General features: G+C 47.0%; 1 protein-coding gene across 8 annotated transcripts in view; it reads right to left on the bottom strand.

Annotated features, from left to right (window-relative positions):
* Nucleotides 1-8,146: 8,146 nt before the first annotated feature.
* Nucleotides 8,147-27,919, bottom strand: part of DLG3 (discs large MAGUK scaffold protein 3) — a 57,470-nt gene continuing 37,697 nt past the window's right edge. For 3 of the 8 annotated variants that reach the window (XM_049643917.1, XM_049643923.1, XM_049643925.1), the window contains 10 exons: nt 20,633-20,809; nt 20,322-20,397; nt 19,401-19,500; nt 15,518-15,559; nt 14,128-14,178; nt 13,408-13,509; nt 12,630-12,802; nt 12,098-12,207; nt 11,386-11,477; nt 8,147-10,281 (listed from right to left, as the gene is read on the bottom strand). In XM_049643917.1, the coding sequence (XP_049499874.1) occupies nt 10,175-10,281; nt 11,386-11,477; nt 12,098-12,207; nt 12,630-12,802; nt 13,408-13,509; nt 14,128-14,178; nt 15,518-15,559; nt 19,401-19,500; nt 20,322-20,397; nt 20,633-20,809 (1,030 nt within the window). In that variant the 3' untranslated portion in view covers nt 8,147-10,174. Of the gene's footprint in view, nt 10,282-11,385; nt 11,478-12,097; nt 12,208-12,629; nt 12,803-13,407; nt 13,510-14,127; nt 14,179-15,517; nt 15,560-17,273; nt 17,320-19,400; nt 19,501-20,321; nt 20,398-20,632; nt 20,810-27,919 lie in introns of all 8 variants that reach the window. The other 5 variants (XM_049643919.1, XM_049643920.1, XM_049643921.1 and 2 more) reach the window with 3 other exon arrangements.

Genomic DNA, 27,919 nt, shown 5'->3' with positions numbered 1-27,919 from the left:
TGTAGAGATTACTTAAAATCTTTAGGGGCATCTGGGTGGCTCAGTCGGTTAGTGTCCCACTCTTGATTTTGGCTCAGGTCATGACCCCAAGATTGTGACATCAAGCCCTGTGTGGGGCTCCACGCTGATAGCATGGAGCCTGCTTGGGATTCTCTCTCTCCTCTGCCCCTCCCGGTTCTCTCTCTCTCTCTCTCTCTCTCCTCTTAAAATAAATTTAAAAAAAATTTTTTTAACGTTTATTGAGAGACAGAGAGAGACAAAACGTGAACAGGGGAAGGGCAGAGAGGGAGACACAGAAACTGAAGCAGGCTCCAGGCTCTGAGCTGTCAGCAAAGAGCCTGACATGGGGCTTGAACTCACAAACCGTGAGATCATGACCTGAGCCGAAGTCAGACGCTTAACTGACTGAGCCACCCAGGTGCCCCAACTTAAAAAAAAAATCTTCAAAAAAAGAGAGGTAGAGTCAGGTGGAAATGAGCAGCATGTGTTTGATATAATAGCTTTCCCACAGCTCTCTGTTAAACTGCAATGACAACACATCAAGGAAAATATTCATATATATATGGATATTTATGATCCCTCCATATTGTCAATCAGGAATTCACCAACCATTCATTCATCTGTTCATTCATTCATTCGTTCTCTCATTCATTAATCTATCTACAACCAATGAATAATGGTGGTCTAGACCAAGATCTTGCCCTCGATGAGTTTACGCTCTAATATAGGAAGAGGTTAGGCTTACATTTACTGCATTAGAGTGACTAGAATATTAAAGATAGAATATGAATCCTATAAAAAGTGAAGGGAAAGTGCTGAGATTCCAAAGGAGGTGATGAGAAAGTGCTTTATGGGGAAGGTCGAACTGGACTTTAAAGATATATATAAAATTTGAACATAAGGAATGAGAAGGGATTCCTGACCAAAAAAAAAAAAAAAAATGACAGCATGGCAGAGGCATGCAGTCCTTCCATCTGAGGAACAGTGAATGGTTCTGCATATTTGTAGCATAGAGTGCTTGGGGAATGGTGGGGAAAAGCTTAAAAAGCTAGGTTGGAACCAGATTAGGGAGGATCTCAAATATCTGGGTAAGGAGTTTGGACTTTATTCTGTAAGTCACTGAAGGAATTTGAGCTGGCGAGTGGTAGGGTCAGAGACGGACTCTAGTAATATTAATTTAGGCAATAGTAGGTACATTGGATTGGAGAAGGAAGAGTGTAGAGGAAGGAAGACTTATTTGGAGGCCACTGTAATTTTCCTATTTCACCCTTTTATAAAGCCCCATGTCTTCATTAACAGCACTTATTGGTTTATAAATATGTGTTTATTTGTGTGATTATTTGTTTAATGTCTATCTCCTCAACAGTAAGCTCTATAAGGGCAGAGACCTATATGTTTTGTTCACTACTGTATCCGCAGGGCCTGACATACAATTAGGGGTTTGTTGAATGAATGGAAATGAAGAATTGAACTGGAATTACAGTTGTGCCAACAGTGATGGTGAATGTGAGGACTACTGTAGAGTCATAATCAGAGATGAGGTTTCAATTCTGGGTGGGAGAATATTTCAACAATGTTGAATGTGGCAGACAGGTTGATGAGTATGAGGCCTGCAAAGGCATAAAATCTGGTAACTTGGAAGCCATACTGACTTTGGAGAGCACAGTTTCAGTGGCATGCTCAGGGCAAAAGCCAGACTGCAAAGAAAAATTGAGATGGGACATGGTAAAAACTAGACGAGACAGTGTAGCACAGAAGCGTGCACCCTGGAACAAAATCACCTGCGTTCAAGTCTTTGCTCTTGCACTTATTTGCTGTACGACCTTGGGTAAATGACTCAACTTGTCCATGCCTCAGTCTCTTCATCTATAAAATGTAGTCAGAGTTGTTGGAAAGAACAGATGAGTAAACATGCCAAGCTCTTACAGTGATGTCTGATATATAAGTGTTTTTTGAATGCTGCTGTTCGACTCATGCCCTGTGGTAGGGGTTCCTTGTTTCCCCACACCCACTAAATCTTGACACCCTCTTGTTCTCTCATACTCTGGGAGACCTGTATTTATCACCTCCTGGAAAGGCTTCCTACTTATTATGGGGCAACTCCAGTGATACGGGTTCTTATTTCGTGTTTTGTGTTCTTCTGCTCATAGTAGTCCTGACTGTGGTTTTTTTCCCCTCCGTCTTCCCTATTGTTTGCCATCTCTTCTCCAGAATGATTCAAATCAGGGGCGCCGAGGTGGCTCAGTCGATTAAACATTCGACTTTGGCTCAGGTCATGATCTCACAGTTCGTGGGTTTCAGCCCTGCTGACCTCGTGCTGACAGTGCAAAGCTTGGGATTCTGTGTCTCCCTCTCTCTCTGCCTCTCCCTGACTCATGCTTTCTCTCTCTCTCTCAAAATAAACTTCATCTGGAAATCCTGCCAGGAAATGCTATTTGCCACCGTCGGGCACCTGAACCCTCCATACAAGGGCATTGAGTGGTATATTTGGCATGTCCATTCTCCTAGTTCCCTGGCACCATTTCTTTTTTTTAAATTTTTTTAACATTTATTTATTTTTGAGAGAGAGAAAGAGTATGAGCAAAGGAGGGGCTGAGAGAGAGAGGGGGAGACAGAGAATCTGAAGCAGACTCCAGGCTCTGAGCTCTCAGCACAGAGCCTGAAATGGGGCTCGAACTCACGAGCTATGTGATCATGACCTGAGCTGAAGACGGCCACTCAACCAACTGAGCCACCCAGGTGCCCCTTTCTTCAGTTTTTTAGAAGTTTCTTCAGTTTTGTAGAGTTTTAAGTAATCTCTACACCCCATGTGTGACTCAAACTCACAACTCCGAGATCAAGAGTCGCATGCTCTTCCGAATGAGCCAGCCAGGCACGCTGCCCCCCTGCCGTGTAGCACCGTTTCTTTGTCCAGCTGTAAGTAATCGGAATCTGCACTCTGTTCTATGACAAAATTTTCCATGTTTTAAGCTGTTCTGGAATCCTACACATCTTCCCAGCTGGGGAAAGGATATTTGCGCTGTCATAGTCCATGCATCTCTTCTGTATCCTTTGCTCTCTCACAGCAGGCACATGGCCTCTGTGTGTGTGTGTGTGTGTGTGTAATGTTTAATTGTGTAGGAACCTAATGTGCTCATGTGCCATGTGCCATGTTATTTGGCAGCTGTAGTTAAACCTTCTCTGTCATCTCCATCACTGTTCATGTTTTTCTGAACCAAACATTGCAAAAGGCATGAACTTTCTTTTTGAGGATTCATAGTGCATGTCCCTTAGGATTTCTCTTCATCATCATTGATAAGAGAGGCCTTGGAGCTCATCTGTGCAACTTCCCTCATGTTTTAGATTAAGACAGGTCCAGAAAGAAGAAGCTCACTCAAGAATCATTTATTGAGCGTCTGGCACATTTTAGCTGCTGTGAGGGATACAAAGATACCAGATGCAATCCCAGCCTTCTAGAAGTTTTTTGCCTGGCTAGAGAAGTACATAATGGACAGCTAGCTAGCATGCAAGGAAGAACAGGGTATGTTCCCTATAACCTGGTGGAGTGGTGCAAAAGAAGGCAAGGGGAAGGCTCTCCTCGAGTGATCAGTGACATCTTCGTGGAAAGTGACATTTGAGCTGGAGCTTGATGGATTTCATAGACATGAGGACCAGAAACACTCCACACAAAGACCTGGCTCACAGGTAAAAAAAAAAAAAAAAAAAAAGACAAATAGTCTAGGGTGGTTTGTAGAGAACCATCAGGAGATAATCCTGGATAAGCACAATGGGGCCAGTGGAGGGTGGTGAATAAATCCGTATCCCACATCTCACACCCCCTCTTCCACCAGGCTGATCCTACTGATCTTACAAGTCTCAACCCGAATGTCACCTCCTCAGGGAAGCCTTCTCGGGCACCTTCCCTCAGCAGGTCCTCTCACTATATTAATCCATTGCTACATCCTGTGTACGCCCTTCAGAACGTTTCATATAATGTGTATTTATATACTTGTTGACTTATTCGTTGCTCTCCCCCAACTAGACTATTAGGTCCTTGAGAGCAGGGACTGTATTCTTTGACTTGCTGTTGTATTTTCAGCATCACTCACAGTGCCTATCACTAAGTACTTACCAGGCTGTGGCTCTTGTTATTGTGAGAATAGGAGCAGCGATGATGAGAGCAAAGGACCAAATTGAACAGATACCATAAGGAATCAACATGTTGTGGTAAGAAGTTGAATACAATGACCAAAGGGGGAGACATCAGGTTTGGGGCCCAAGTGACTAGGAAAATGGTGGCACTCAGGAAGTGGGAGAGGAGTGAGGGAAGGAGTCAAAAAAAAGCCCAAGTGGCCCAGGGAGAAATGACATCGACCGTGAGAGCAGGGACATGGCATTTTCTTCTTTCTGCCATGTTAAGACTCAGAAAGGAGTCTTTGAACTGAACATCATGCTTGGGAGGTTGTGGCTGACATTGAGAACTTTCTGGCACTCTCGATAAGCGTGTTGAATGAACACACGGATTAAGTGGTAGAGTAGGGAGACTGTTGAATTCTTGGTGAGAAGACAGCAGAGTGAAAAGAAGGGGGTAGGAGCTAAAGGAGAGGAAGTGGTTGGAGATGAAAAGGAGTCATAATTGATGGAGAAAGATCCCAGAGGAAGTTGCAGGGACTCCAGAACGGAAGCTCTCCATAGACCATAAAAACAAAATTTGTATTTCCCACAGGTTTAGGCCTAGTCAAATCTCTCCCTAGCAAGGTTGAACCAAAGACTAGTGCATCTCTCCTTTTTTACTGAGCACCTGCTACATGACAGATATTGTGCTAAATGCTGCGGGTTTACACATGAATAAGATGTGGTCTCTGCTCTCAAAGAGGAGTCAAGGGCAGGAAGGCAGAAAGAGATAAGGGCAATAAAATGTTCCAAGTGTGGCAAAGTGAGAGGCAGCACAGTGTAGCTCTTAAGAGCACAACTACTACAGACAGCCTGTGTTTGACTCAGCCCTGCTGGTTGTTAGCTGTGTCACCTCCTTGTGCCTCAGTTTCCTCATCCGGAAAATGAGATAATATGAGCACCTATCTCATAGGGCTGTTGTTGGCAATAAGTGAATTAAAATGGGCAAAGCAGTGGGGTGCCTGGGTGGCTCAGTCGGTTAAGCATCCAATTCAGCTCAGGTCATGATCTCACAGTTGGTGGGTTCAAGCCCCACGTCACACTCTGTGCTGACAGCTCAGAACCTGGAGCCTGCTTCTGATTCTGTGTCTCCCTCTCTCTGCTCCTCCCCCTCTCATGCTTGGTCTCTCTCTCTCAAAAATAAACATTAAAATTTTTTTTTCAATGTGTAAAGCACTTGGTACAGTGCTTGTCACATAGGAACACAAAATGTCAGCTGTTACAGTGACAAACGGTTTTAGAGGTCTAACGGAGCACAGAGGAACGGACAGTCAAGTTGACCTAAGAGGTGGGAGGGAAGAAGAGGTGCTTCAGGAAAGGCAGTGTAGGAGGGTAACTCTTGAGTCTGAAAACATTAAGAGGAGTCTTCAAGATGGGGTGGCCACACTGCACAGAAAAGTGTGAGCAAAAACATGGGGTTGTGGTGTTCAGGGAATTCATGGTCAGAGCAGATGGGGACATAGCAAAAGATAAAGCAGAAGAGAAGGGCCAAGGCCTGGTGGCAGAAGGGCCATGCTAAGGAGCTTGAATTGAACTTCTTCCTGTGGGCCCCATGGGAAGGGAAGAGCATAATATGGCTGGTTCTGTCCACTACGGGGAGGATGACTCTGGGGACAGGAAAGCCAGTCAGGAGAACATCCTCTTGCACATGCCCTTCACGGTGACCAGGAAGGTCTGAATCCTTGTTCTCAAACCACCCCTTTTCCAGTTCCTCAAACTACGCTGGATACATCCGGTTAGAGTGCCAGTGGCGGGACAGGGACCGGACACACAGGTAGTTCATCTGCAGCATGAAAACCACCAGTGGGTGTCATAGTGTGACAAGGGGCACGGCTCTGCAGAGAAAAAATCTAGGGCGTCACTGCTAAAGCAGCTCCTCTATTCTTGGGCAGAGCGCGTGGTACGAAGACCCCACTTGCTGGGGAGGGACAGAGGCGTTGTGGCAGCCAGTTCTGCTCTTTCTTGCAAGTGATGGGTGGGGGAGGTTTCTCCACATCTGTAATTTGAGCTTCAGAAAGTTATTTGTAGGGGCCTGGGTGGCTCGGTGGTCGGTTAAGCATCTGACTGCGGCTAAGGTCATGATCTCACGGTTCGTGAGTGTGAGCCCCACGTCAAGTGAGCATGAGCTCCACTTCTGCCTCTCTCTCTCTCTCTGCCCCTCATTCGTTTGCACCCTCTCTCTAAAAAAAAAAAAAAGTCATACAAAAAAATTATTTGTGTGGTGGCAAAATATCCTAGCGGTGCCAAGGCAATGACTAAATGGATAAAAAGATCAATGGAACCAAAGCCATGAAATCCAAGGTAGGAATGGGCATGAAGGACAGAACTTGAGAATATGGAGACTAAATGAATCCTGCCAGGGCCAGGACAGCTTGGTGCACTACTCCCCAACTTTGGCACTCATTTTTTGGACTGGATTGCCTCGAGAAAGCTAACGGCTCTCTGAACACATGCTCATCTCATTCCTACAAGGTTCTCTGACACCTTGGGCTTCCAGGGGTTGGCACCAGGCAAGCACTGTCCCTTGGAAAGGGCTCCATTCCCTTTAGCACTTGCCTTTCTGCTCGAGTCCAGGTTCCCTACAGTCCCATCCTTTTTTGCTTGACCCTTGACCTCCAGGCTCTCTCCAGTCCTGCTGCTCGATCCCACTTTCTTCTGCCTCCATATCAGCTTCATCCTTGAGCACAACTTCTACACACATTTTGGATACAGATTTGGCTTTCACTAGCTAATTTCTAGCAGTGCTTTCGCCTTAAGACAAAGTTGGTCATGTGTCTCTGAACAAATGTTTTTTGTAGTCATGAGTATGATCTTATGAATGTTTTCACTTAAGGTCTGTTAGAGATGAAGGAAGTGAGGCGTGACTAGCTGGGCCGTCAGCAGCAGAACTGGGGAGAGATCCTGGCGCAGACTCCTCATGGAGATGGGGCTCTATCCCTCTGGTCATGGCAGAGCTTAGGGTCGGTGGGTAGTATACTTTGGGGGTTTCCGAGTTGCTCAGTATGTTCCCGCTGGGGCTGAATTTTCTTCAGCTGAGCCTCCCCTAGGAGGAACAGCTGCTGTCAAGACAGACTGAGCCTCACATGGTGGGGTGACAAGGCCAGTTCTTGGTTCCCTTTGTACTTGGGAGCCAGACTCCCTTAAGCCCTCACAGAACACTTGGGGACTCTCTTTTGTCGGCCTACCTTCTAGCAAATGAGAGAGCATGTCAAAAGAAGCACCTTGCAAACTAGAAAGTGCCACAAACAGTTAAGGGTTATCACCCTTTGTGTGGTTCAGCCCACATGTCAGGGCTGCTCTTCTGGTCAGTCATTGCTCTTGACGATAATCACGGTGGTACCTCCTCAGGCTGTTCCACAGAAGCTGCAACGCCATCAGCCATGTCGCGCATTCCTGCTCTCGGTGCTCCTGCTGTCTTCAGGAGGCGGCAGGGGGATGGCCACCTGCCCTGCTAATTGGGGCCTTCCCTGAGCCCTCAGTGCTTTCTGGAAACATTGGGAGCTGGCAGGCCAGGTTTTTCTTGCCATATTTATGACTCAGCCCCCTGCTGCTAGCTTGGCCCCTGCTTTCTCTACCGAATGTCTTTGCTGCAGCAGGCGGCTCACATCTTTTGTACCTTTGGGGGAAATGTCAGCATCTTGCCACCAAGAATATGGACACGCCCCCCACTGGCTGGTGCTGAGGCAACATTTTGGGGCTATGGCAGAAGACCAAGCGTACAGCCTTCACAAAGGAACTGGTGCAACCGCCAGGGTCTCGAACCATTCAGAGGAAAACCTGACTCAATCAGCAGACGGTCACTGAGGACCCCAGAGGTTTGAGCCTTTCTCCCACCCTCCCTGTGCCCCCACCCTCCCTTCTCCACTCCTTCAAGAAGGTCTCCAAGCCACAGTTCATTGCAACTATCATTTATTAAAAAATATATGTCTCCTTGGAAGGAACACTGGTAAATCAACTAGTGTCATGCTTACTTTGAATCTTGATTTTCTTCCCTGGGAGGGGCAGAGGGTTGAGCACCACTCAGAGTACATCAGTTAACACTGGAGAAATCAACACTCCCTGCTCACCCCCCTCCTCACCAGAGTCACCATCGGCCATCGCCTTATCCCTCTTTGCCTTCAATCCAGTGAACTGCCCAGGTAAAGCTGCTGCCCTTTCTTTACCCTCGGTCTGGACCCCACACTTTACAGCTGGCCTCACTATGCTGGTAGGAGGACCGTTAACAGATTTCCTATGTTTGGCTGGTGGTGCTCAAAGCGTCTTCAACGTGGCATCATCTGCACTGGTCACAACCCAGCGGGTAGAAAACAACAGACTCACCCCTGGGGCTAAGCATGTCCACCCCTTCCTCCCCTGCATGATGCCTCCATTGTGGGGGCGAGAGAGGCTTGGTGGCTTCCAAAGGGCACGGAGGGGCGGGGCCCGAGCCGCACCTGCCACCTGCTCTCGTGGTCAGGGAAAAACTCCTTTGACCACAGTCACTGCCTTCTGACTCTGGGGAAAACCAACAAGGTTTCACGTCTCGCCAGTGAGTGACTCTCAGCTCTACAGGTCAAACTGACAGCCTTAAAGTCTACTTTCTTGAGGAAACAGTAAGCTACCAGCTGTTGGTGAGGGCGCAAGGGTAGGGCATATGAAGCAGCTGTGAACAAAACCCAAATCAAACTCCTTGTTACGTGGCTGGCCAAGCTCAGTGCTGTCCCATCGTCCCAGCACAGAACTGGAAGGCAAGTGACACCCCGTCCCTGTTGGGGGGGGCACGAAGGGGTCTTAGTGGAGTCCAGTGCGTCCCAGGTGCATGAGTAAAGAAAGGGACACATCACAACACAGAGCCCCAGCTCCCGCTTCTCAGCAGCCCCCACTTCCCCTCTGCTGACTGGACGGCAGAGCCCGGATCACCTACTCTATCACAAGGCCCGGCTCCTCCACATCATGAGCCTTTAAAACACGGTCAAATTGGATTCTACGCATTCACTTAAATAGTAAAAGTAAAATTTGGAATAATGAAAAGGCTGACACGGTAGCACAACATGGTTTTGGTTTAACAGCAGCTTAAAAATGAACAAAAAGGAAACCTCTCATGCAGACACATCAGGTGGCAGAAAACAATAGGCAATTTAATATGGAGCATCGTTAGCCATTCTCTCTCTGTCCACACACAGGACTGACCGCACCTCGAGGGCAGCAGCGCCTTTGGGTCAAGTCTCCAACCCTCTCGCCCCCCAGGCACAAGCCCCGCTCACGACCAGTCCTAGAGCAAACCTCCGCTTTCAAGAGAATGACCATATGCGAGTGCCCTTGGTACAGCACTTACTACCGCTTTCGATCCCTCCCCAACCAGTTGGGATATAAGATGCCATCTGATTGGATTATGAAAATTAAAGCATTTCTCTAATAACACAGTACCATTGATGAAGTCTCCATAGATTTTCTAGTCCAAATGTGAGTGAATATATATATATTATATGAGAGTGTATAATATATATATATAATAATTTCTATATATTTTATATAAATTACATATATATATCTATATATAAATAAGATACTTTCTGTCACCATACGTTACACCGTTCAGCGCCGCATGACAGCAGCACGACAGGCAGAAATGCCCGGGGCATCTCGGCACACGGCGCACTGAGCTCGCCTCACAAGCCGTGCAGCTGTCCAAAGCCTATCTTTCTGGCAGGTCCTCTTCTCTTCTCTTCGCTTCTGCTTGGTTCTTATGAAAACAATGACTCTGATGGATTTGCACCTGTGCTAGCGCTTGGGAAAGGTCCATGCAGGAATGGGCACAGTCACATGATGAAGTGAGATGGCATCATCCCAAAAAGTAAACTAAAATCAAACGAAAATTTAAAAAAACAGAACAGGACTAGAAAACTCAATTTTTGGGACATATCTAAAAAAGGGGACAAGAACAGTAGTCATTTGTTCTCCTGGTGGGGACAGGACTGAAGAGGGAGGAGGGAAGAGGGACTTGATGTCTTCTGTTCACAAGAGAGTGCTTGGTGGGGATTCTTCAGAGTTTTTCAGGGGATGGGACCCAAATGTAGTGCCCAGACTGGTCCTCAATGATCTGTTTGATTTTGTTATAAATCTCTTCCAGTGAGTCACCCTGTACAATGGCTACAGTGAAGAGGAAAACAAAATTATTAATGTGCTCCACAACACCCCCCAACCCGGCAATCTAGCCTGACCCCGCCACCCTACAGCTCAGTCCAGCAGAGACGCCCACGTGGATGTGGGTGCCAGTCTCACCAGCCTGTGAGCCCAGGGCAGCGAGGGAAACTGGCAGGTGCTCCAAGCCCAGGGCTTAATGTCAACTTGCTGAGACAGTGAGACTAAGCAGCAACGAAGAGGAACACGTATTGCTTAAAAAAGGTTTACTGAGCATCCATTAGATGCCAGACCTCGTGGCTCATGTTGCTCTAGGCTGCCGTCAGGCCAGCAGCAGGTCATTCTCAACAGCCTTAGCAGAAGACTGGGAAAATCTCAGTTATCCAAAGAAAAAACTGAAAGAAACAGTTTTCAGCAAGAGGCAGTGCTCCTGGGGCTGTCATATCTGCTCCATGTCAGAGGCCAGCCCAGCACATGAGGAAGGACAGGGACATAATGGTAAAGGGAGCTCCAAAAGCCCAGGTCTGAGAGTATGGCCATGCATCCTTTCCCTACTTAACCTGGTGGCACCACCAGCAGGGGTTTACTTAGCACCAACCTGCACATATAGGGCACTGTCCTTTAAAGGTAAGCAACATGGGACACAGAAAGCATCACAACCTTTTAGGAACTGACCTTCCGGGATAGGTGAGCAGGTACACACACACGCACACGCACACACACAGACACATGCTGCCAGACAACTTGAATACCACACAGAGGAACCAACAGCATCGACAAACATATATTCAGCACCTACAACGTGCAAAACTGAGTATTGGATCGGGGAGGGGACAAGTTGGGAGGGGAGCAAAGTGACATAGGGAGCCTTAGATGTGGCAAGGACACGAAGATAGGATGAACAAAATGATCTAAAGCAGCTGGGTGGTGGTGGTTGATACTGCAAAATGATTATCCTCCAGCTGGATGGGAGGCACTTGAGTATTTTCAAAAGGTGTGACCTCGAACGCATCCAGAAAGTCTGTGTCGGGTATCTAAGCCTCTTGGAGACACTTCCAGAATAGGCGTCTGGCTTGTCCCATGTTACCCAAGCCGGGCAGCAGGAACTCTTACCTGTGAAGTATTCTCCAAACTCCTGTTCCAGTTTCATGGCTTTGTCATAGATCTTATTGGCTTGTTCGTATGTCTGCCGTCGGTTCATTTCCCTGCCACAGACACGGAAGAAAAATGGTTAGCAAACTGGATTCTACGTTTTGATTGACATAAAGAGTTGCTCCAGGCTCCTTGAAAAGCTACTCAGCTGCTCTCTGAGAGCAGCAGTGGCTCATAGCTAAACATCTTCCACAAACCTTCCAGGTTTAAGAGCACAACCAGGATGGAGCGCCTGGGTTGCTGACTTGGTTAAGAGTCTGGCTCTGGATTTCGGCTCAGGTCACGAGCTCACAGTTCGTGGGATTGAGCCCCATGTTGGGCTCTGCACTGATGGTGCGGAGCCTGCCTGGGATTCTCTCTTTCCATCTCTCTCTCTCTGCCGTTCCCTTGGCTGTGTTCTCTCTCCTCTCAAAATCAATAAGTAAACTTTAAATTAAATAAATAAATAAATAGTAAGTAAGTAAGTAAGTAAGTAAGTAAGTAAATGCACAACCGGGAATAACATGCATGGGCACTCAAATCAGAAGGAGCCTTCAGTGACCAGGGATGGGGTACAGACTTTCCTTTGACCTTCCACTGGGGCTCACCCCTGCCCAACAAAACAGTTTATTTTCTTGTTCCTTTCCAGGGCCCTCTCCTAGCTGGAAGTGTCTGAGTCTCAGCAAATACTTACATAAGTGCTTCGATGGACTTGGGCTTGATGAAAATGGCAATGGGATAAAGTTGTGCTTGCTGCAGCCTCTTGATTGCATTGCCGGAAACATCTAAGATGCAGTGCTTGCCCTGAAAAGGCAAAGACTTGTTCTCAGCCCACCCAGTCCCTGTCTACCCAGTCCCAAGCACTTACCGGGTGGCAACCCAAACATCTGCCTGGGGGGGGGGGCGGGAGGAGGAACCTGGGGCCACCCAGAGAGGCCTAGAAGATTCTACCCCTGAGGCACCCAGGTTCCACCTTTTTCTCCTACCCCCAGAAAAGGCCACATCTGCAGAAGGGTCCCTATTCATGTGGGGGACACGCTGGGGTGAGCTGCATGGAGGAGACAGACAGCCACCTCCTTCCAGCAGCTGGGAACACACAGAGCCGACACGCCTTTGGTTGGCCCTGTGCCAGGAGGAGGAGGAGGATCCTAACGGAGAGTCAGCAGGAACTTTTCTGTTTTTCCTTTGAGGGTTACATTTAGCAGGGCCATCTCCTCTCCTCTTACCCTCTCTGCAACTGCCCGCACCGACTGGATGCTGGTCCCATAGAGATTATCATTGAATTGGCCCGCTTCGATGAACTTGTTGTCCTGAATATCCTTCTCCATTTGTTCTCGGGAGACCACAAAGTGGTAGTCTTGTCCATCCACCTCATTATCACGCCGAGGCCGAGTAGTATCTGAAGGAAGAGAAGAAATGCTGTGTGGTCGAGGACAATGACCTACCCCAGGCCCAAAGAGATGACCTGTTCCTCTCTACCTGGGTCCCGAGGCCACTCAAGTATTTTCCAGATGAGTGGTGGGGTGAGGGGGGAAGCAGCTGAAAAGAAGTTTGTCTTGTCTACTTCTGTTATAATTACCAGGTCTCACACACAGGGAACTATTTGCTTTAGCTTAAACTGGACCAGAAAGGTGGGGTTTCCTAGGCCAAAACCTGGCAGAGGATGCCTAATGTGGTATGGGAGCCAGCAAACCCAACAAGCTGCCCACCAGGCCATGTCAACACCACTCGGGCTGCCCGCCCCCCGCCATCAGTCCAATCCTTCCTGACCATTGCCGTTCAAACTTCTCTCCAAGGAAGGAAGCAGGCCAGCCTGATGTCTTAGGCCTCCCAACCCCATGAGCTTTGTGGGGATCTATTGCTACCTAATCTCTTCCAGAGTGTTAGATATACCATGTACCCAGAGAACCCTAGAACCTGGCCCCAGACCCTTTCCATAAAACATCAGAGCAATAGTTCCCTGGGCACTGATGCCTCACTCCCAAAACCCTCCTGGGCTCTTACGTGGCACACAGGATCCAAATTTATGTGGGAACTCCGAGATCAGGTCATCGTTCACTCTGTCCTTCATTGGGCCCAGGATGATCACAGGCCTTGCATAGTGAACTGGAGAGACAGAGCATGGAGGCAGTGAGTGAGGCCTCCCACCAGACAGCCTATTCTACCTCCAAGTCTGCCTAGAACACCTAGGCTCTGGAGCCGCCAGTCAGACAGAGCAGAGTGTATGCAGCCCATTTTCTAGCTTTTAACTACAAAGACATCAAAGAGCCTTTAATTTGAAAATATCTAAGGCCAAGGCAAGTCTGAAGTCAGAAACATCTCCCCTCCCAGCAGATTCAGGAGAAATCTCTGCATGGGCACCTGCAGCTAGGCAAGGTTTTCTCAGAGGAGCCACTGGAGGGAGGGACCAGAACCTTTCTTTTGGCAACAGTCACACCCACCAAAATTGACTTTTGCCATCTTTGCAAACCTGCCCTATCTTCTGGAAGGCACCCGGGGCAGCAACAAAGGTATGGCAAGGGGTGCACACTGGGTTCCCTTTCCCCCTTCTCTATGAATGATAGAAAGTTGTCGAAGAGAAGGAGGTGCCCAGGGGCTGGATGTGCAATGAGCCATGCCTTCATACTCCACCTGCGCTCTCCCCTCTGCCCACACGGCCAACCGCTGTGCTGGCCCACGACCATGACACAAGCTTGAAGGCAAGACTCTCAGAAGGGGGCTTACTTTCTTGCCGCGTCACTGGCTCATATGACAAAATTGCGTCCTCTTGTCCTTCTGCAACAAAACAGGGAGACATGTTAGCACTTTATAATCTGCCTCCCTGTGTCCTGGTCCCCCTACAACATTCACCCCACCCCCACCTCTGCCAGAAAACAGCCTGGTCAGGAAGTAATTGCTAACACCTGCCCTGTGGGCCTGTCTGCTTCCCACCAACAAGAAAGGACGGGAAGCCCTTCGCCACCCCTGGGACGGGAATCAGGAGTCCTCTTGTTCAGCAAAATATAGCTGACCAAAGGGACACGACCCGCCAGCCAGGAAGCCTCCACCCAAACCCACCCCAATTTCTCAGGAACTGTCCTTAGAGGTCACAGTTACCCTCAGTGCTCAGTTACCCTCTTGCTCTGGTAAGGATTATGAGGAAGCTTCAACAGGTCGAGAAACACTACCCATATCCCATAATCTGCAGGCAGGGGAATCAGGGCACTCACACAGGCCCCCAAAGCTGCAGCCTAACTTTGCCCTTTTAACGGTTTACCTCTCCCTCCCCCCTGCACTAGGACAAACATCCAGACAAGTGGCTCAAGGCTGGGCTAAGGTCCCCAGCGCCCTTTAGAACAATGCTGAGCCCTGTTCTCATGGTAGAGCTCTGTATATCCAGCAGTGACAAGCTTTTCCTAAAACAGTCACCAAGCCACTTGGTGCCGGGTGCCCAGAGGTCCCCAGGTAGCTGGTGGCAGTGCTGGGGAAGGCAGCAACATCTGCATCAGGCCCTAGGATGCTTGCTCACAGGCTTCCTCTGAGCCTAAGACTCGTGGGCAGACTGTAGAAGGCCCTCTCGCCACAGCTCCCAAGAGGCCAGTGCTCCCAAAGGTCATAGGGTTTCAACTGTGGCTTCTCTGGCTTGGTCATAGGATCTCTGAAGGAAAACTAGGCAGTTCCTGGATCATTTAAGTCAGGAAAAAAAAGACAAGGACACCAAGCCTTAACCCAGGAGATCCTAGAGACCTGGAAAGGCAATTCGGGACAGTATCCCATGGGAGCCATTTGCCTTTTGGTCTCCAAACCAATGTGTAAAACTGGCAGCATTTATAGCCTGTGAGGCCCATGGCAGGGATTGACTTACTGGCAGCTCACCCTTCCCAGGGCCCCAGGGACAGCTTTCAGCCAGGTCCTGGCCAGAAGTGTGGGGCTTATACTCTCCTTTAATTCATGGCCCGAACCCCACCCCATAAGGACAAAATGGCCACAGCATTTCCAGGATCTCAAAGTGTACATGGCTAAAAGAAGCAGTAGCCTCTGAACGGAAACGGCAGCCATGCAATGCCGGAATGAGGATGATGGCCAGGACATGTGGTGGAGCTACACGACATGAGGGAGAGCGACACACACTTACTGGAACTGCTTTCGCTGTCACTGGTGTTGGATGTCACTCCCTCTGCAAGCCAACAAGAAAGAGACTCCAATTCAGAACACACCACTGAGAGGTCACACGTGGCACAAAACTCAAATGCTCCAGGAGCAAGACTCTGAGCTGCCAACCAAGTCAGGCCACGAGAGGCCTGCCACATCCGGGCTACCAACTGGGAGGCACAGCTCCAATCCAGAGCCCCTGACCATCTTGCACTTGTCCCCAGAGCCCTCTCGGTCTGCCAAGTCCCTCCCTGGACACTACAAGCCTTCCGTTCTTTGGCAGCATCTTCTTCGTCTGAATCAAAAGAACTGACTTGGGTGGTTTCCAAATCCTATCTCAAAACACATCTCCCAAAGCTAACAATAGGAAAGGCAAGGCAGGGACAGCAGCAAAGAGAAGTCCAGGGACCAGGTTGCTCTTGAATTTCCTGCCCAGACAGAGCCCCTGAAGTGTACAGAACTGTGCAGTGCTCCAGAAATAAGAGGCTAAGCACTGGCTAAGTTGAGCTGTCACCAGGGAACAATGCTCTGACCATTCGGTGGCACCAAGAGCCCTCCTGCCACCACTATCTAGTTTCCTCCTCCTAGCTTGGCCTCAATGGTGAAGGATGATGCTCCTCCAGCCACAAGAAGACAGACATGTCAAAACACAGAGACAACAAAGAACATATGGAGGCCACGGCAACCCTCCTGCCTCGGACCACCAGGACTTGCCCACATCTGAGTGTGGACAGAGCAGCCATGCTCAAAGGAGGCACAAGGCACAGTGTGGCCCAAACAGAGCCCACTGCTCCCAAGACAACAGGCAAATGAGGATGGGACACAGATACAACAAACTATGGACAGAGACACTGCTCGTTTCAGCCAAGATGACACTGTTCCAGACTGTGATATGCTGTGGCCCCCATAGGAAGGACTGGCTGTGGTGGCCCCCAAGGCTAGTTCCTGAGCAATCCCCTGAGGAAGCTCCTTTGCCTTTGTGACTTTATTACTTATTGAAGGAGAGTATACCTGGACAGAACCTGCCCGGCAGAGCCGTGTGTATGCACCCCTCTGTGCACAGAGGGGACGCTAAGGTCCTGCCATCTAGGTTCCTTCATTTTCAACTCCAGAATTATCTTCCAGACGGGAGAGGTCAGAGTTTTCCCAAGCTAAGGCATTAGATATATATGGTCCATAAATGCTACTGAGACCTGCCCCCCGGCTCAGCCCCTTAGAGATGCTCCATGGAAAGCCAGCCCACAGCTGTTTGCTGAGACCCCTGGAACCTGCTGGGATGTCCCAGATGCATGTTGGGTAAAGGGCTCCATAGTACTCTTGCCCTCAGAGAGACTGAAACACCTCATTCCTAAGCCCAATTCTTTAATGTTGTGTCACTAGAAGAATCCAACCAGCAGGCACCCCTCACCTCAACAATAGGCTAGATGAGCTGAGTGGCCACCCCTGAAGAAGTACTTCTTGCCCACCTTGTTTCTAAGGCGGGGAGCCAAGATGGCTCCCCATTCCTTCAAGGTACAAAAGGAAAACACAGACATGAGTGACAGGCTTTTATTAGGGTACCAGGGATCCAGAGCAAAAGTGTGACACTCAGAGCCACTTGTTCCTCTTCCTGCTGTGGTATGAGTTCTCTCAACACTGTCCTCCCCTAACCCTTTGCCCTCACCCATGTTCCCTATACCCCCATCCCCAGCACCTCCACTCATGCCAGAAATAGTTAGTGGTGTGTAAGTTTGACTTACTCAGGTTCTTTGCTCCATAATAATCGTCACTTAACCCAGGGAAGTCCTGATTTCACAGACAGCAAGGACAAAGAGGGAGGGAAGGAGGGGGTGGGGGAGGGAGGGAAAGAAATGGGGACAAAAGAGAAAATAGAGAAAAAAGACAAGGGGAAGGAAGAATACAGAGTCAGGTGAGCATTAGCGACAGAAGTATGAAATACTATGAAGACCTATAATTATAGTGAGGTTAAGAACTTTGCTACAGAAAGAATGCCCCAACGTCAGATAAGATACATGTATTTTATGCTGTCCAACTTGCTGCCGGAGGGCCTTTCTGAAGTGATCTATAGTCTACAGCCCAACAGGACCGGCCTGGTGACTTTCCAAGGCTTAGAGTACCTGGTTTGACTAAATTTATAGCTACAGAACCCAGGTCTCTGCTCTGCCCCTGAAATCACCATTTCCCTCCAAGGGTGCACAAAAGAGCAAGCAGAATTATCGTCATCCCAAGGAGCTTTTTGCCCAATACTGACTCACTCTGTCCAAACCCTTCAAGGAAAGCTTCATGCAGTGTGAGGTATGGCCTTCAACACTGACCCGAGTTGCACAGACCACAGGGGATGAGCCCAGCTTCTAGACAATAAGCACTAGGCACTTTCAACTCTCACCCCAACCCTTAGCTGGGCCACCCAACAGCAAACCCTCACCAGGCTGGGTCTGGCATGGAGGTTCTGAGGCTGATCCAGTGAACTGAAGTGAACTGATCTCACTTCAGACCGCCTCCTACTGCTCACAAGCAGAACTAACTGCACCTAGTGCTTCTTACTGAACTGGCCAGGATTATGAGACTTAACCTCCATTTGGATGAGGGCACCCTTGGATCTAGTAGCTACCAGTCCAGATGGCAATGACCTACGTAGACCATGACTGTGAATCAGGCTGGCCTACACAAAGGACCTTCCCAACTGGAACTAGTCCATCTCCTGCCAGTTCCCACAGCCCAGGACCCCAGAGCCCCTCCTTGTGAGGCAGCAGGGGAGACGTTTACAATTCACCATGAGCCATATGAGAAATATTTCACCAGCGTGACCTGGTGTTTAAGGTTAGGGTCAGAACAGTTAGTTTCCAAGGCATATGGCAGAACATGAGTACTTCTCAGGATTAAATTGGTTCTTAAAAGTTTATATAGCTCAGTTATGGCCTTTTCTACTGTTTATTGTTTTGCAATAAATCTTTACTTAGACAATGTCAAGTAATCCCCCTTCCATGTCAATTCCTGTAAGCAGGAAGGATTTTATTTTGAAGGCTGGCTCTGTAATCACTCTGGGATGGCACTGAGTCTGTTGGAGCCGTGTGGACACCCTGGGTGCATATGCACATGCATGTAATTCAGGAAGCAGGTCCCATCCAGGTGTCTAGGGAAGAGAGAGCTCTTCTCTTAACATAGAGGAGTGAAGTTCAGGGAAAGAAAACACAAGAGGAAGAAGCCAGGAGAGCAACACTGTGTCCCTAGACCTGGTTCTCTTAAAAAACATTCTTCCAGGGGCGCCTGGGTGGCGCAGTCGGTTAAGCATCCGACTTCAGCCAGGTCACGATCTCGCGGTCTGTGAGTTCGAGCCCCGCGTCAGGCTCTGGGCTGATGGCTCGGAGCCTGGAGCCTGTTTCCGATTCTGTGTCTCCCTCTCTCTCTGCCCCTCCCCCGTTCATGCTCTGTCTCTCTCTGTCCCAAAAATAAATAAAAAACGTTGAAAAAAAAATTAAAAAAAAAAAAAAAAAAAAAACATTCTTCCAAACCTGACACTCTAGCTGAATATTGCTCATCACCACCGTGGCAGAGCTCAGCCTGGCACCCCCAACACCAGTGCCAGGGACTTCCTGCTAGGGCAGGCTTGGAACCATTTCTTCCTTAGAGCCTCCAACATTCTTTCAGAGTGAGCAGCTGGATGAGAGACCCAGTGTCTCGCTCTGCACACCAATTTCTACGCTGACTCTGCAAATGAGCGAGTATGCCCGCACACACATGCACACGCGCACACACACACACACACACACTCTCTCTCTCGCTGTCTTCTCATAGGGGGAGGTGCAAATGAGGAAGAGAGGGCGGGGCTGTGGGCAGTCTGCTCTCTGTACCCTGTTGCTACTTACGTTCCTGTATGCTGCTCTCCTGGGCCATGTTTTCTTTGCTCTTGTAAAATGGAAACTTTCGAGAGAGGCGGAAACTCTTTTTACGTTTCGTTTTGATCGACTGTGAAAGAACATGAAGATGGAGGGGAAGGACAGAAGAAAAAAAAACAGAACAATGGATTTTAAAGCATGCAAGAAAAACTAAAATGAAGACAATGGTGAGCTAAATAAAAGACCATCTCTCACAAATGGAGTCTATGAGATTAAATGAAAAGTTGATGTAAGAGGAAAATTATGTTTACAGGAAAATGTTGTAGGGATGTTAGAGGTTTCTACCTAATCCAGACTCACAGCACTCACTGGCACTTTCTAAAGGACAAACATCATGGTAGTCTCCTGGACACATGCCCTAAGGAGCCACTGATACATTCACACAGAGGCATCTACTCCGTGTCTCTTTTCCCTCTTACTGCTCCAGAAGTTCTTTGGCCTGTGAATCTCACAGAAGAAAAGGGGTGAATGACTGAGCCCTCATGCCTCATTGGTCTGAGGGGTTGGTTGGAGCTCTGAGGCTGGCCTTCCTCGCTGGACAACAAGGCCAGCTTCTGTTAGGGGTCCCCACAGCTCCGACAGGGTCTGCAGCCGGGGAGATACCCACAGGTGGTTTTGTGTGTTCCAAACAAGTCAGCCTTCCAGACAGTCCAACTCTAACACATCTTCAAGAGCCAGTAACCCAGGGGGAGGGAGTATACACTGGACACAGAGTTTGAGTGCCCTCGCTCTGCTTTCTGAAAAGCAGTCAGTATTCTGATAGGACAGAGCCAGCCCGCTGAAAGAGAGATATTCTGTTGTGCTCCCCAGTTCTCTTATCCACCGGACAGACTCCAAGCTTCTTACTCCTCTTCACATGTTGGCTGCACTTCCTTGGGGATCCCCACTTACCCTGTTAGACTCAATCATCCCTGTCCTGGCATGGAACTTCACAGTTTTCAATCGAGCTCTTTCTTTCTTTTCCACCCTGTTTTGGAGTCAGAAAGAAGTCCTGTTACTTACTGCCAGTGCATGGTCTCAGAAGCCACTTTTTGGCTCACCGAGTCACAACCACGTCCTGAGCACAAACTCTCTACCAAAAAGGAATAATAGAGCACATCCATTGCTCTCAAGCAACTTACTTACAGTAGAATAGGGAAAAAAAAAAAAGAAATCAATACCAAGAAGAGGGCAGGGAAGGCTTCATGATCATGACAACTCACCTCTTCTTACTGGGGATCACACCGATTTGCTCACTTTCTCCATGTGGGGTTACCAGTCTCGCCTGCCACCACTCATCATCAGAGGCATTGATGACATGCAGAATGTCACCATAGGAGAAGCTGAGCCCCTGGCTTGGCAGGCAGCTGTCCCGAGTTCGATCGTAATCAAATAGGGCCCTGAAACGCACAGCAAAAGATGAAGTTACCATCCTACCCCAAAATGCCAGGAACCTGGCAGTCTTGAAAGGATTATGGAGGAAGAACACCCCAAAGAGTGAGCGCAGACACAGCAGCCTCAAAGAAGACCAGAGGGAATTCTCCAGTAGTCTGCATCCTCTTTTCCATCTTGATGTTATAGATATGTGCCTCTTCTCAAAGAGACATCCCACTCTCCCAAGAAGGGGAATAAGAAAATCTTTCATGAGTCCCATCTCCTCGAAGCTTCCAGATACAAGGTGGAAGTCCAAAGTAGAACACACTCAGTGGTCCTCTCCCTCACCCACATCCTAGGGAAACAAGTTAGCCTACCAAAGGGCTCTCTCAGTTTACAAACATCTCTTCAAAAAGTAGTTGAAAGCAGGACGTAAACATGTTAACAACCATCTCAAACAACAACAAATGGTAAATGTTGCAGGGATACAGAAGAGAAAAGGGCCCTGTGTCCTGGGGCCACTAAGGAAAAAATCTAAGGCTGATGCTCACCCACAGAATGGTAAAGTTCAAAAGGACCCCACCAAGAAGCCTCCTAGTTCAGTCTTTTGCTCTTACATGGGGGGAGGGGGGGTGGAGGCTCAGGGAGGAAGAATAATGTGACCTACATCCCACACCTAACTAACCTAGGATGGAGGCCAGGTCCTCTGGCAGGACATACACAGTAAAGTGATAACAGGAAAGGTGGGAAAAGGTGGGGAGGGAGCTATACCATACAGGCTTGAGGAAAAGGAGGAGCCCAGCACGGCTGCAGCTGGAAGTCCTAGGAAATGAGGTTGGAAACAAATGTCTGGGGCCAATTTTGGAAGGCCTTGAATATTACCCAATCCAGTGGCCCCTGAAGGTTTCGGAGTAGGGAAGTGACACATCAAAAGAGCTTTAGGCACATTAATCCACCCTCACATGTAATTGGATAATCGCAGAGTGGGGTGGATTTTGAAGGCAAATTTAAACCAAAACTACAAGCTCAAATCCTTCACGATCTACTGCTGACTTTGGCTCTGGTGAAGGTGACACTTCACACCTGAGCTCCCTGCTCAATAAACTCACCTGTGTTTGAAAGTGTCTACTTTAAAAAAAAAAAAAGTGTCTACTTTTCTCATCCACTGGATCTCTCCTTGTACAGTCACTATGGATGGGTGATTTCAGTGAGAAGTTTGTATTTTTCTACTTGCAATCTAGGCTCTCTTTTTTATATTCTCTTTAACACCTTACTTGTACACACAGCCCAGGGGATTTCCCAGAATTAGTTCCAAGATTTAGACTTCTACCTGTGGTGTTGGTGGTCTGTGGCTCACCTGGAAGCTGCAAAGTAAAACACGCTGTTTCCCCACATTGCAGGCCCAAATGAAATACAGAATGTAGTAAAACTGTGCAGAGTGAAATACCCATCTACTTTTTAAACTCCGTGAAACAGGATTCTTAAGACATCAGTATCAGATTATCTGAAAATGAAAATACTCAAACTCTGACACAGAGCCCTTTACCTCCCTCAATTTATGCATGTGAAGCAATATGGAGAGGGGCTGAGGCCAGCCGATTAAGGAGGCACTCTGCCCAAGAGGTTCTTTCCCTGCTCTGTGGGACAGGATCAAATCTGAACACATTTGCACTGCATTCGAAACTGAGTTTCCTAAAGCAAGGAAGGCATTCTGTCAGATGTTCCTACAGACACGTGCATGGGGAAGACCTTATTCTAAGTGGCAATGAGAAACACTAGATGTCATTCTGGGCTTCACAGGTGAAAACAAATGTAGTGAGGAAAAGAACAGAACTTGGATTAAGCACAAATTAGTTTTGGTGGGGGAAGAAGGAAAGATGTTAAAATGAATTAGGAGAGGGGCACCTGGGTGGCTCAGTCGGTTAAGCGTCCAACTTCGGCTCAGGTCATGATCTCAAGGTGCATGAGTTCAAGCCCCACATAGGGCTCTGCGCTGACAGCACAGAGCCTACTTCAGATCCTCTGTCCCCCTCTCTCTGCCCCTCCCCCACTTGTGTTCTTTCTCAAAAATGAAAAAAAATAAACATTACAAAAAATGAATTTGGAGAGATTAGGATGAGGTTGTAGAATGTTGGAAGGGAGAGCTTACTGGTTACAATCCAGGGACAATCCAATATATATCTGCGCACCCCACAGAACCACGCCTGACCTGTGCCAACGGCAGTTAAGAAGTGGAGTACATATGATAAAGCTGATATAAGAAACATGTTTTCTGAATGTCAGGAACCCAATTACTGGTAATTTTTTAAACATCTGAGATTGAAATAAAACCAATAGGCCAGTGTACTTCCAAGATGAATTTGCGATACCTTACAATATTAAAATACATATAACACAAGCTAAGGAACAACAAACTAAGTGTGGAATCCAAGTCAACAAGAATGCCAGCAGTGGCCACCGCACGCCAGGAATGGCACTGTCTGCTTTGGTTTTTAACCAAGGGCACATGTTCCTTTTACAACTTTAACTTTCAAAAACGTAAGTCACTATAAAAAGAAACTGCTTTCAGGGCGCCCAGGTGGCTTGGTCGGTTAAGCGTCCGACTTCGGCTCAAGTCATGATCTCACGGTCCATGAGTTTCGAGCCCCGTGTCGGGCTCTGTGCTGACAGCTCAGAGCCTGGAGCCTGTTTCAGATTCTGTGTCTCCCTCTCTCTCTGCCCCTCCCCTGTTCATGTTCTGTTTCTCTCTGTCTCAAAAATAAATAAACGTTAAAAAAAAATAAAAAAAAAGAAACTGCTTTCAAATATTTCAACTCTTTCTTTTATAACACATTTCTAAATAATTGCTTCTTCTTGCTGTTTATTGATTACTTTTTTTTTTTTTTTACATTTCAGGCATTGCCTATTGGTTTTCAATAACTCTCACTCATCCTTCCACCCCTCCTAATTTATTGATATCACATCTTTGAGGTAAATAATATTTAATTTTACACTATTGTGCAAATAGTGTCCACAGAGAACTACCCCCTCCTTTCCTATAAGCTTTTTCTATGGTTTCCTTCCTGGTGGAAATACTTTATCTGATTATTTTTCTATGACCCTACTGTCTTTTAGCTCCATTGTGTAACACATAGAGGGCTACTTAGATTTACTATTTCTTTACTTTGGAGAGCCAGAAAAGGAGAGAACAGGAAAAGGATTATTTTTTTAATATGTTATTGTAAACATTTGAGATTTCAAACTATTCATATGCATTCATTTCATGAACTATTTACTTAATATAAACTTATAGAATTTTTGTAAAACATAAAATCTAAAAAAGGAAAAAAAAATCACATTTAATATAACTCAGAACCACTCTTCATACCATTGTGATACTGCATAATACTGTGTAATAAGTAAACAAAAAACAGATTTCACAGAGATGGAAACATGCTGTGTACATATAATTCGGCAACTTTAGTTGTCACTTGAAATTGTATCATTAATATTTCCCATCTCATTGACGATTCATCAAAATTAATATTTAAAAAAATTTTTAATTTTTTTTCTATTTTTATTTTTGAGAGAGACAGAGAGATTGAGAGAGAGAGAGAGAGCGTGAACAGGGGAGGAGCAGAGAGATTGGGAGACACAGAATCAGAAACAGGCTCCAGGCTCCAAGCTGTCAGTATAGAGCCTGACGTGGGGCTCGAACTCACAAACACACAAGATCATGACCTGAGCCCAACTTGGAGGCTTAACCGACTGAGCCACCCAGGCGCCCCAAAACTAGTATTTTTAAAGATGATACAATATTGTATTCTTAAGGACATCTATTAATTAAACAAGCATTTTTGAGCATCTAATATGATCAGACCCTCCTCTGGATGCTTAAGGGAAAAAAAAAAAAAAAGAAAGCAAGTGGGGAAATCGATTTACCAAGCACCTGGCTTGAGTCACTTACTTCTGATAAGGAACATGTTTGGCTCTAAGTTCCCTAGCCAACAAGGCAAAAAAAGGCAATTTTCCAGTAAAAAGTGGTACCAAAGGGTACCTGGGTGGCTCAGTAGGTTAAGCATCCAACTCTTGATCTCTGCCCAGGTCTCAACCTCATTGGGCTCCACAATGGGCATGATGCCTAACTTAAAAAAGAAAAAAAGTGGTACCCAAGTTTATCTGGATTTTGTTTGATGAATTTGTGGATGAGGAACACTGAACAACAGAATAAGCAATGTTTTTAAACTATGATCTTCTTATCGCTTCTCGGCCTTTTGGCTGAGATCAAGTGTAAACTATGCTTTTGTTAAACACACAGCAGCACATTTGAATTTGAAATACGAGAAAAGAAATCAAATTTGAAATTCTGAGCTATAATGTCATTCTCAGTTGAGAATGTGAAATGAATTAACAAGAATTTCCTTTTCTATCAATCAGAACTACAAATGGAGAAAGAGCTTTGCAGGACATCGGAGCCTCAGAGGTCTCTAAGTTGCTTTCCAATTCTAGCATTTAATGAGCCCAAGTCTTTCTGAGGTATTCTCTACCAGGCTGAAGATGCCCAATTCCCTCACCAGTCCTTCCACTGTCGTGTGGTGATTTGTTTTCTGAATCCATAATGGAGATGTTCTCTAAATCCACTTTGTCTGTTTTCCTGCTGAGACTGTATTTGACTAAGAGCTAGAAAACTTCCTCAGAGATGACACAAACCAGGCCCAGAGTCACACAGGGCCTCATCTAGAATTGTGTGGTGGGCAACTTCACATCAGGGCTCTTAAATCTCAGAAAAATGTCATGAGGTCTAAGTCACAGTCACATTACAAACAAACAAAAGCTAACTCCCCACTTGGCTATGTCTAAAAAATACCTTTCTGGATGGAAGACACAGAAGAAAATAAGTCCTGGCCTTACAGAGTGTGCTGGCCAAGTATGCTGTAACGAGAGGCAGGATAAGCCAAGGCCTAAAAAAGCATTCAGGGAGAGTGTAGGTCACACCTACCTTGGGGAAGTTATGAGGAAGGGTTGACTTTTGAACTGGGCCTCAATGAAGGTTCAGGATTTCGAGGGAGAGAAGGGAGACGCCCGTCTGGCTAGAAAGAACAGTGTGAGCAAGGACTTGGAGGCAAGCAACCAAGGCTGTGTGGCAGGGTCAGCAACACCCATATTTGGCTGCAGTGCAAGGCACTCAGTCTGCAGTCCAGCTAAGGAGTCTGGCATCCACTTAGTAGGTCTTGTGAGACTGACTCCATGGCCTCAGACTTTTGATCATTACCAGGCTAAACTTTCACGTGGAAAGTAAAATTAAAAGCGAACAAGGGCACCTGGCTGGCTCAGTCGGTAGAGCATATGACTCTTCATCTCAGGGTCATGAGTTCAAGCCCCACGTTGGGTATAGAGAAGGAAGGAAGGAAGGAAGGAAACTAAAAGAGAACAAGCCTGAATAGTAAAGTCGAACCACCTTTCAAATGATACATATTTCATGTAATTGAAAAAAGTATATAAATTAGACCTTAATAAACTTTGAAAAAGTGTCGGCTACTTACCTGAGATCTTTCAGAAGCATGCTAAACTGTGGCCATCTAGCTGTGACAATCTCTCTTAGGAACAGCCTGGAAACCTAAGAAAGTGACAGGGACTGGCTCCTTGTTACAAATGCCTCAGGTTGGATCTGGTAAGAGGATGAAGGAGCACCTTTTTTGCCAACACTGTTATATCTTCCTACCCACCCCTTTTTATCCTTAGGGCAAGAACTAGAGAAAGTCAAGGCATATAACATACCACCCCTTTTAAATCAGACTGAACCACTGTCCCAAAACTAAAATTCTACACATGCAAGGCCCAGATGACATACCAATGAAACTTTTCAACCTCTGACTCAAAAAGAGTGAGCAGGAAAAAAAAAAAAGCAATACCTATTTGTCTCCAGACACCTAAAACCATATTTGACCACTCTGGCACCTTGGTTTCACCCCGTGTATGTGAGCTTATTGACAAGATGGTGTGTTGGGAGATGAGCAGCCTCAGAAACCCCTTATTTTTTCTGGGTCTAGATAAAAAGAATTCCATGAAAGCCTCTAAGTGGAGGACTGGTCATCTCAGAGGGAAACCCTATGTCAGGAGAGAACAAAGCTTATGGAAAAATTACCATCTAAAGCCTAAGATCACAGTAAGTGGTCTACATAAAAGATTATCCTTCAACCCTGAATATGTTCCTCCTTGGTTATGGCTGCACAGTTCTGTGAAGCAAGGGAAAGCCACAGATCCTGGGTTTTCCTGCAACTTCTCACATTGTGGCCAGGCCAGGAAAACATTAACGTCTTTTTTTTTTTTTTAACGTTTATTTTTGACACACAGAGAGAGACAGATCGTGACCAGGGGAGGTGCAGAGAGAGAGGGAGACACAGAATCCGAAGCAGGCTCCGGTCTCTGAGCTGCCAGCACAGAGCCCGATGTGGGGCTTGAACCCATGAACTGTGAGATCATGACCTGAGCCAAAGTCGGACACTTAACTGACTGAGCCACATAGGCACCCCATGTTGTCTTTAAACTTAAAAAAAAATTTTAATGTTTATTTATTTTTGAGAGACAGGGAGACATGGAATCATAAGCAGGCTCCAGGCTCTGAGCTGTCAGCACAGAGCCCAATGTGGGGCTCGAACTCATGACCCTTTGAGCAGTGAGATCATGACCTGAGCCAAAGTCAGATGCTTAACCGACTGAGCCACCTAGGAGCCCCCCACCCTTTTTTAACGTTTATTTTCTCTTTTTATTTTTTAAACACTGATGTATCTTAAGAGCAGGGTAAAGACTGTGCCCCAGAGAAAACGTGGCATGTAAAATCAAAGTGAAAGTGGGTAATGCAGCAACCTTCCAGAGCCAAGTCACACTAGCATGAAAAGCAGATGCTCACTTCCCAGGGTCTGCGGGTTGGAGTTCCCAAGCTAAGATTCAGCACGTCAGCTTTAAATGCCTCTGCCTATCTTCCGACAGAAAGCACTGCCAAAGGTCTTCAAAGATATGTTGTGTAAGTGGTGACCTTTCAAATAGTATCCCCTACGAGCTGCGTGCACCTGCCCACATGATGCATGTGCTCTGGGGGACTTTGCCTAATCTTCCTTTCAGCTGAGACCTCACTGCTGGAGGGGAAAGCAGGAATA

The sequence above is a fragment of the Panthera uncia genome, chromosome X (assembly GCF_023721935.1).
Source record: "Panthera uncia isolate 11264 chromosome X, Puncia_PCG_1.0, whole genome shotgun sequence".
NCBI lineage: Eukaryota > Metazoa > Chordata > Mammalia > Carnivora > Felidae > Panthera > Panthera uncia.
This window is presented reverse-complemented; position numbering and strand designations above follow the sequence as displayed.